The sequence below is a fragment of the Emys orbicularis genome, chromosome 16, assembly GCF_028017835.1.
Source record: "Emys orbicularis isolate rEmyOrb1 chromosome 16, rEmyOrb1.hap1, whole genome shotgun sequence".
NCBI lineage: Eukaryota > Metazoa > Chordata > Testudines > Emydidae > Emys > Emys orbicularis.
The window spans coordinates 13,269,895-13,280,129 of NC_088698.1; the positions used below are offsets into that span (position 1 = coordinate 13,269,895).

The 10,235-nt window shown below is 42.1% G+C and overlaps 1 protein-coding gene across 4 annotated transcripts in view; it reads right to left on the reverse strand.

The window, feature by feature from the left end:
• Window positions 1–6,413, reverse strand: part of MED15 (mediator complex subunit 15) — a 47,375-nt gene extending 40,962 nt beyond the window's left edge. For all 4 annotated transcript variants that reach the window (XM_065417516.1, XM_065417515.1, XM_065417514.1 and 1 more), the window contains exon 1: window positions 6,346–6,413. In XM_065417516.1, the coding sequence (XP_065273588.1) occupies window positions 6,346–6,413 (68 nt within the window). The remainder of the gene's footprint in view (window positions 1–6,345) is intronic.
• Window positions 6,414–10,235: the final 3,822 nt, after the last annotated feature.

Sequence of the window (10,235 nt, forward strand, 5' to 3'; positions counted from 1 at the left end):
ATATTCAGAGCTGGGTTTGGATAGCATGCATAAATCATGCATGGGCCACACACTGAATGATGAGGATAAAAGAAATATTGAATAGCTACCTGTTCAGTGACCACCATCTAACCAGTTCACTGAATGACACAGGGGGCAAAGACTATCATAATGCACAAAGGGGTGAGATTAAGGTGGTACCTTACTTAGACTTTAGTCCATTCCATGCTTTGCTACACATTGGACTACCGACAATTGCCATCTTTGCCTGTCAACTGCCCTTCTCTTCAAATCTTTCCATTTCACACTGAGATGCTTGATGTCGTTCAAAATTGTTCATTTCCATGTTATTCACGGTCTTACTCTCTTTCTTCTTGCATTTTCTGGCTTTCATTCAAGGGCGGTATTTGGTAAGTGTTCCTTTTCCATTCTCAGCACGTCCCAGCCACTGATGTCTTCTTTTGTAGATTTGTGAGAGGGTGCCTTGTCCAGTAATTTTTTCTGACTTCTTCATTCATCTTCCTGTCTCTATATTATTCCCAATCTTCTTCTCAGACATTTGTGATGAAATGCATCCAGCTTTTGCGTATCTTTCTTGGTAAGTTGCCATGTTTCACTGCTATATGTTGTGATGGCGATAACAATTGCTTTCTACACATTCAGTTGTGTCTTGAGGGAGATGTTTCTGAGTCTTCCAAATGCAGTGTTTGCCTTCCCAATTCTTCTTAATTCTTCAGAACTAGTACCATCTTGGCTGATGGCACTTCCAAGATACGTAAAATTGTCCACCTTCTCCAGTTTCTCTTAAATTTTTATTTCTGTCCCTGTAGGCCCCATTAACATACAATGCAAAGAAATGTAAAGTTATCTTAAATCTATCTTCTCCATTACTTCTTTTACTTGGTTTTTGCATTTTTGTAGTCCGTTGGCATCTTCATTAATAAGAGCGATGTCATCAGCAAAGTCTAGACCAAATAGTCTTGAATTGTTCTATGTTAGGCCACATGTATCACTGTCACATTGTTTTAATCCATAGTTGATGACTAGCATAAACAAAAAAGGAGACAGGACGCACCCCGCCTTACACGTGTCTTGATGCCGAATGGTGTCCTCAATCCATTTTCCATTTTAATGCAGCATTTTGAGTTGGCGTAGAATACCTTCATAATGTTGATTAATTTTGTTGGAATTCCATATTGTTTCACAATTTTCCATATCGTTTCTGTTTACACTATTGAATGCCTTTTGAAAGTCCACAAAATTGATGACAAGACTGCCTTGGGTTGTAGCCCACGAAAGCTTATGCTCTAATAAATTTGTTAGTCTCTTTGGAATTTCAACTGTGTTCTCAATAATCCATTTCAGGGTGAAAATAGCATCTGTGCACGATCTCCCGTGTCTAAATCCTGATAGTTGATCACGTAGGATGGTATCTATCTTTCCTTTCATTCTGTTCAGGAGGTCTGCTGCTAATACTTTTCTTGTGACAGATTGAAGTGTTACTCCCCTCCAATTTGAATTGTTTAGATCACCTTTCTTTGGTAACTTGATTATGATACCGAGGGTCCATTCTTCCAGCATTGTCTCCTCCAGCCATATTTTCTTGCACAGCGAACAGATGACTGATTCCATGTCTTCGCCTCCAAATTTAAGCATCTCAGGATGAATGCCGTCCAACCTAGGTGCCTTGTTGTTTTTCAGCTTCTGCAGTGCTTTTTTTACTTCTTCGATTTTTACCTCAGATACATCTATATCTAGGTCTAATGGTTTATCATTGTTAAATTCCAGTCTTGTCATTGGTTCTGGTTGGTTTAGCAGTTCTTTGAAGTGTTCCATCCATCTATTTTCTTGTTCCTCCTGTGTTTTTAAAATTTCTCCTTGTTTCCCTTTCACTGGGACATTTCCGAATTTTGATCCATATCCTGTTAACTGTTTCAGGATAGTGTAGACTGTTCTTGTATCATTTCTTTCCCCTTCAGCTTTCACTAGCCTTACTTTCAATCCCATTTTGCTTATCCTTTTTGCACTGTTTTTTTACTGCTTTGTCAAGGTTCCTGTAGATTTGTTTTGTTTCTTCCGTCGCATGTTGTAGTACTAGAGCCTTTTGTTTTATTCTTTCGTCTATAATTTTCCATTTTTCTTCTTCCACTGTTCTTTACTGCTTCCTCTCTTTCTACCAATTATCTTTTCAGCTGCTTCTAGCATAGCTGTTTTGGAAAGATCCCAGTATTTTTCCACTTTGTTTTCTTCAAGATCTTTAAGGGCCTCAAACCTGTACTTGACCTCTATCTGGTACTCTTTTCGTATCCTGCAACCTTGTAGTTTCTGTGTATTGACTAATCTGTCTTCTTTCTTTTTGAGTGCTTTAAACTTCAATTTGATGTCTGCTTTCAGCAAGTAGTGATCGCTCCCTATATCTGCTCCTCTGAATACCCTTGTGTCTAACACTAATGTTTTCCACCTCTTACTAACACAGATATAGTCGATCTCATTTTGTGTAAGGCCATCTGGTGAAATCCACCTCTTTTTGTGATGTTTTTATGTTGGAAGAAAGAATTGCAGATACAAAGATTGTTTTGGGCACAAAATTCAAGAAGTCTTGTGCCATTGTCTGTCATTGTTCCAGCTGTATGTGGGCCGATGATTGTTTCCCAACCTCGTCTTTCATTTCTGATATGGGCATTAAAATCTCCCATAACCAGGACAAGATAGTGGTTTGGTATTTCTTTCATTACATTGTTCAATTCTGCATAGAATCTCTCTTTGTCCTCTTCATCTGTATCGTTTGTTGGAGCATATGCCTGGATTATGGTACACTTAATGTGCCGAGAGTGGAATCTAGCTGCCAGTTGTACAGTCACCCTTAATTCTGGCATTTCTTAACTTTGGTGTGTTTGACTTTGCAACCTTAATGTTTTTTTTAACAGAGATTTTAGATGTACTAGAACATATAATATACCCAAAGACACCTTTCGGTATGAGCACCTTGTAAGTTTAACTGTTAACGCCCTAGTGAATTAACAGGCAAATATTACTGCTTTTTACTGACAATTTTACCTTTTTCAATTACCTGGCTCCCATTGATAAGTTTGTTTTTGCAATTGACAGTTTAAGGATCAGTACTTTTCCTTCCCTCTGTACACAATTTAAGAAAGTCATCTCTACATTTTTGTATTTCTGCACTTTTTTAAATGTTAGTGATGAATAATACTAAACATAAGCACCTTAAATCAATAAAACAGATATATTTTCAAAAACTCTTTACTAGCAATAGCATCACCTGCTCCTATTATTAATAATGGCCAATACAAAGTGCAAGCAAATAAGTTTTGTAAAGTGCCCTGAGACTGGAGCAAACTGTTGAAGGGTGCAGGGTCTAGTGATGTGAGTTCTCTACTGGAAACACCCTGTTGCTGGCCAAAGGAAGTCTGACAGGAATTTACAGTGAGAATGGACCCTGCGAATTAGAACTCCTATGAAAAGATATGGATTGCCTCTTGCTCTATGAGTACCAGGCATCTTTCTATCTAAGTATTTACAGTGTAGAAATAGTGAGACAGGGCACCTGTGCAGAGCCCTTATATATTCTGTTCACATTCATCTCATTCAATTCTGCCCTACATGAAGCTTTGAAGGTTTCAAGGGTTGTCCCAAATAGAGCACATTGCAATAATCTTGTTACAAGGGCATGGATCCAAGTACAAAGACACGCACCAGAGAAACTGTCTCGGCCTCCTGAGCAGCCATAGATGGAAAATGACACATCATGGTATTCTCGGCTGACAGCCAGGAACAGCAATGGATCAAGAGTAACCCAAAGACTGAATCACACTGACAAGTGTGGGACATACACCTCAAATAGAAGACATTCTCAGCCCCCACTCACTCCTCTAACATTTTCCTGTATCTAGGAGCACAGCTTCCATCATATCCAGGATGAGCCTAAGCCATTCTCTACCATATACTTCCTCAGTTCTCTCAAACAGTTGGAGATCACAGGAACTGTAGTATCCACGTTTAATCAAAAAGAATCATGGGTCTAAGAGTCATCCACCATTGACAACCCTACTGCCCCTACCAGTTGAAACATGCACATAAATAAGATGGAACCCTGCACAAGGCAACCCCCTGCAGGGAAGAATAAGCACCTCTTACTACCCTTTGGAGTTATCAAAAGAGCAAACGTACTGAAGCATCTTCACATCCATTCCCAAAAGCTTTGCAAAAAAAGTCAACAAAACCTAGTGGCCACTGGTATCCAAGGCCATTTATAATTGAAACAAGACTAGCATGGATGTTTTGCTTGCGCCCATACCACCCTCTCATGGCTATCTCCAGCAAATGCCTAAAATCAGACTGATAGAGGGAATCCATGTTTGAAATTGCAGTAACAGAAACTGCATCATTTACCACCTATGCAGCTATACCATATCCAAGAGACTCTCTCTAAAGATGGGTCACTTGAATATATTCATACAAGTTTAAGAATCATTTAAAATAAATTAAAAGTGTGAATATTTGTTAATAGCAAGTAACAGTAATTTTCATCATCTTGTAAAGGTGAACAAGAAGATTTGTGCATGGACTAGTGAGTTTTCAGGACTATTTTGCAAGATCTTGTTAAACATTTTCTATGGTTACAGAACATTTTCCAAAGGAAATCTACATAGTAATTATTTTAATTATTTCCTTTACATGTCAGTTACTTATGACTCAGTGAAGGTGAAAACGGAAGCATAGGAAGAGGAACCAATGCGTGATCAGACCTCAAAAACATTCCTAGGCAACAGCTCCCAACCCTGATACTATATATCACACCGAGCTATTATAACCTCTGGTTGTGACAAGTCTTATTTTATTCTAACTGCAACAAGATGAAACTGCCAAACTGTAATTTCAGATGTGACACATGAACCCAATCTCTATGAAAGCACTATAATAATGATTCACCAATACCGGCAACAGCATTTTTTTTTTTAATTAAGATAATATGTAGGGCTACTTTTATGTCTGAGATGTGTTATGTAGTTCAGTGGAGGCACTGTCACTTGTAGAACAAAAAAGATTTTGGACCTGAGGAAAATTGTCAGTGCTTAAAATTATAACGCAAAACAGCCCATGAACTGAGAGAGTATTTTAATACTATCTACTTTCCAATTTCCAGAATTTTAAATGTTTAAGTGGCATTCCTTGTTATACAACTATTTTATTTTTAATTAAGATTTTATTTGCCAAGACTGATACATTTACTTAATCTGTTATTTTAAGCTTCTCTTGAAGGAATTCATCAGCATCCATATTTTAAATACCACTGACAGAAGACTGCTATAGATTGACATGCACAGACAGGAAAAAAAAAAAAAAAAAAAAGAGTTTAATTGCATTAGCTCCAAGTTTCCTTGCCTCTGCTGATTGTCTTTGTGTAAGACAGGTGACTTCACAGAACAAACTAAAAGTGTAACATATTAGCTCTGAGCACCCAAAAAGCATGCGAGGCACAAGCAAAGCTGCTCTCTACCCTGAATAGTTTATAACCTAAATTCAGACATGAACCTCCATGAAGACCAAAACAAATAAAATAGGATAGGGAACAAGGGTTACAGGAATGAGGCCAGGTGGTTACATTGTGAAACATCTAAACATCATGATAGAAATGTTAAGCCTGTTTGGAATTATTTGCTACCCATAAGCAACAGAGCAGAGCGTAGGGCCCACACAACCAACGGTTTATTTAACATTGTTCTGAAACCGCAGAGGCTACCAAGTTGGTCAGGAAGCCGCAGGGGGTGGTCAGCAGATCCCACAGAAGAGGCTGTAAGGGAGCTCAGGGGAGAAAGCAGCGTGGCCAGCCTCCCCCGGAGTATGTTCATAGTGGGGAAGGGAAGGGGGGGAATTAGCCCCCCCCCCGGACAGGCCGCTGGAAGGGGGCAGGAGCAGCGGCGTGGTCGGCTGGCTCCGGATAACTGAGCCGGGGGCAGGGAAGCCAGCCCCAGAGACACACAGTCGGGTTGGCGGGGAGAGAGTGCGGGGGCGCGCCACCCCAGAGGCTGCCAGCGGGCAGCAAGGGAGGCAGGCAGCCCCTGGGGCCACCCCCACGGGAAGCGGCTGCCGACCAGGACGGGGGCGGCGCAACACGGCAGAGGAGAGGCACATCGGGGCGGCCTGCCAGCTCCAGAGACAGGCGACTGCGGGGAGGGCCCCCCGAGACAGGCGACTGCGGGGAGGGCCCCCCCGCCTCCGGCTGCAGGGCGAGGAGTGTCCCGGCTGCCCAGCCAGTCTCCCTGCCCGGGCAGCCGAAGTAGGGCGCGTTTGCGGCCTAGGCTGCTCCGCTTCCGCCCCCGCGTCCCCACGGGGCCCCGTACTCACATCTGGCTGACCAGCTTCTGCCGGAAGTTCGCGCTGCGCCAATCGGTTTCCTGTCCAGACACGTCCATCCCCGCTGCTGCCGCTGCTACCGCCGCCGCCGCGAGCCCCAGCCGCCGCCGCCGCGCTTCCCTCCGCCGCTGACGACGATCCGCCACAGGCTAACCCGGAAGTGACATCAACTTCCGGCGCAGTGGGCGCGCTACTGCGCTGGAAAATGAAGTCTCCTTTGGCCTCGTTCTCGCTAACCGTTCTTCCCCCGATGCATGTTGGGAAACGTAGTCCCGCTGCTTCCACATTCACATGGGCCCCCCCCGATGCGTGGTGGGAGATGTAGTTCTGTGTGTGGACCAGGCTCAGAGGTAGCCGGGCTCTGAGCAGTACGGTCCCGGCTGCTCAGCAGCACTAGGCCGGAAGGGAGGCTGCTTAGAGCCCATGGCCCCAGTGCGGCCTTGGTCCCGTAGTGAGGCAGCCCCATCCGAGGCCCTGGGAGCTGAGCAGTTTCCTAGGAGAATTTTATTTTGTCTTCAATCCCTCAAGGGCAAGAGAGGCTTGGGCCTTAGCCCTACAAGCGACTCCACGAAGCTCCCGTCCCGCAGGTATGCAGCGCTCCATTGACTTCAGCGGGGCTTCACACAGATGTAAGGGTTTGCCCAGACAGAGCAGCCTGCACGAATGCATTAAGTCAAGTCCGTCTAGTCAATATTTTCTTTCCCAATAGCCAGAGTGAAGCTGTGTAGGGCATTGTCATGTCCTGCCACTTTGCTGCTGGCCTCCTAAATGGCTTCAGAATTAAAGCCTTCATTTACAAAAATAATAATAGGAGACTATTCTGTTTGACAATTTTGTACCTACTATAGGCCCCTGTGCTTAACTAAGCACATGAGTAGTGTCACCAAATTCACTAGAACTACACCCAGGCTTAAAGTTAAGCACAGGATCAGGTCTTTAGTTCCAAGTAACATCACCTCTTACTCATCTCCATACATTTAGCATATGTATAAGTGCTTGCAGAACCAGAGCTTATGATTCCTATAACTACTAGATTAGAGGGGAACATTTCTTTTTTTGTTTGTTTACTTTGTGCATTAGACAGCACTACATATTTGCCTCCTTGCTTCATAGATCAAGAATGGGAAAAGTCAGAGGAATCAAGTAATAAATCTAGTAAAGGCATCAGGAGCAGGCAAAATGGAGCAGAGGTTTACTATATGAGGCAAGATTATGGAGGACTTTATGTAGATGAGGGAAAAAAATTAATAGGATGTTGTAAGAGACAGGTAGCTAATGAAAAGATTAAAGAAACACTGATGGAGTGATGGAATGGGAAGTTTACTTTGGGCAGCCTCATTTTTTAAACAGACTACAGGAGGAAGAGATGAAAGACATGGAAGCCAGACAAGCCAGTTACAGAAATTAAGGCTAGATGGAGACAGACCAGGTGCCCCTCAGAAAGATTTAAAGAGAAGGAAATTCTTCAGGTTAATTGAAATTATTTTCTTCATATGACTTTTACATCTATAATTCATTGAAATGGAAAACTGAAAATGGAAGCATAAGGAAAGAACCAAAGGATGACCTAACAATTAAGAAACATTCCTATGGAGCAGCAATCAGTGGTATTTCTATAGTTCAGGTTCCACGTACTTTTCATAGTAAAAATCTAGTTATGCAAGTTTCAGAATCAGGATGAAATGTAGAGCCAATTTAAAGTGTGGGGAGCAATCATTCCAGTCTCAGTAGACCCACTGTATGCTGACACCAAGGTACAATGGCAAATATTCTGAGACAAGCAGCCATGCATGTTGCACTTGTGATAATGTGGCAAGTATGGGCACCTGCATATTACAAAGGGGAAGCCATACAAAGCTTTCAGAGCTATAGCTGCAGAAAACAGCTTGTTAATATGTTTGTAATTATAATACACAGAAAGATGTGGAAAAATAAATGAAAATACATTCTCTGGGCAGGCAAGTTAGAGGTACGAGGTAGTGAGATTTCTCTGGCTCAAATAAGACACTGTAGAATTAATCTCTGAGGCAGTAGAGTGGGACATGGCACACCTCGGAGCATATTTGATCAGGGAAATGTCAACCAAATTGTTCTCACTGTGCTGGTTGTTCACTTAGCAACAGCAGCACATTTAGGAGTAAGACACATGTGGATAGGACCAGTCACTGTAGTGTCTAGGGCTTGAGAAATTTCAGACAGTGAGATAAACATTAATACAAGTGATGAGGCAGTCAAAAAAACCCACACAGGTGAAACTGGTTAGCACACCTTTGTGAGACTGTGAGTATTACTCCGCTCTCTGCTGAGTGCAGCACTGGAGTGGCCCAATTCAGGCATGTAGGTGGGATGCTCTAGTCCAGCAGCAGCTGTGGTTTCTCAGGGGGAGAGAAGGGGCAGAGCAAGGCTGTGTGCTTATATGTTCCTAAGTGCCAGTTTCTTAGCACTTTAAACCCCTATACACAAGCTACCATTTCCCTCATTTGGTAAGGGGTTTCTCTCATGTTCTACTGATGTTACTTTCTTAATAAGCTATTTTATCTCTCAATTATGTGGCAATTACTTACATTCAGACTAAGGGACTGATCCTGAAAAGTGTGATGAGTATAGACTTTTTATGAGGAACTTAGAATCATAGAATTATAGGTAAGGGGTGAGGTTTTCACAGGAGACTAAGGGAGTTGTGCCTAACTTGATATGATGCTGTAAAAGGAAGGAAGATAATGAAAGTGTTCAAAGGACATAAGTAGTAGCGTTTTGAGCAGACTAGAAATGGGAGGCCAGACAGGAGATGATTACAATAATTAAGACTATACAGAGTCGATAGATTCTGGTGTCATGGAAAGCAGTGTGGGCAGTGGGATACAAGTTGGATGACTGCCAAGCCAATGGTTCTCAACCAGGGGTATGTGTATCCCTGGGGGTATACAGAGGTCTTCTAGGGGGTACATCAACTCATCTAGATATTTGCCTAGTTTTACAACAGCCTACATAAAAAGCACTAGCAAAGTCAGTACAAACTAAAATTTCATACAGACAAAATGAGAAAGTAAGCAATTTTTCAGTAATAGTGTGCTGTGACGCTTTTGTATTTTTATGTCTGATTTTGTAAGCAAGTAGTTTTTAAGTGAGGTGAAACATGGGGGTACGCAAGACAAATCAGACTCCTAAAAGGGGTACAGTAGTCTGGAAAGGTTGAGAACCACTGTGCCAGGCTAGCGTGATTAAACAATGTGTTCACACAAACAAGGAATTAATTAACTTTCAAAGTAAATTATATATGTATTTGTGGCACCTTAGAGACTAACAAATTTATAAGAGCATAAGCTTTCGTGGGCTACAACCCACTTCTTCGGATGCATATAGAGTGAAACATACATTGAGGAGATATATATACACACCCACACAGAGAGCATGAAGAGGTGGGAGTTGTCTTACCAACTCTAAGACAACTCCCACCTGTTCATGCTCTCTGTGTGGGTGTGTATATATATCTCCTCAATGTATGTTTCACTCTATATGCATCCGAAGAAGTGGGTTGTAGCCCACGAAAGCTTATGCTCTAATAAATTTGTTAGTCTCTAAGGTGCCACAAGTACTCCTGTTCTTTTTGCGGATACAGACTAACACGGCTGCTACTCTGAAACCTATATATGTATTAACTGGCAAGTTAGTATGCTTTAAGAATTGCATTGTGTGTACCAAGGTCATTTTAATCAATGCGCACAAACTAAAATTAGTGTGTAGTAAACCTCCTATATAGAGAAGCCCTTAGAGATGTAGATCACCTCAGTCTCAATAAATCCACTCCTATAATTGCACATCAATGCACAGTGGTGGATTTTCTGAAATAAGCAGCCACGCATATCATTTATCTGTGAAAA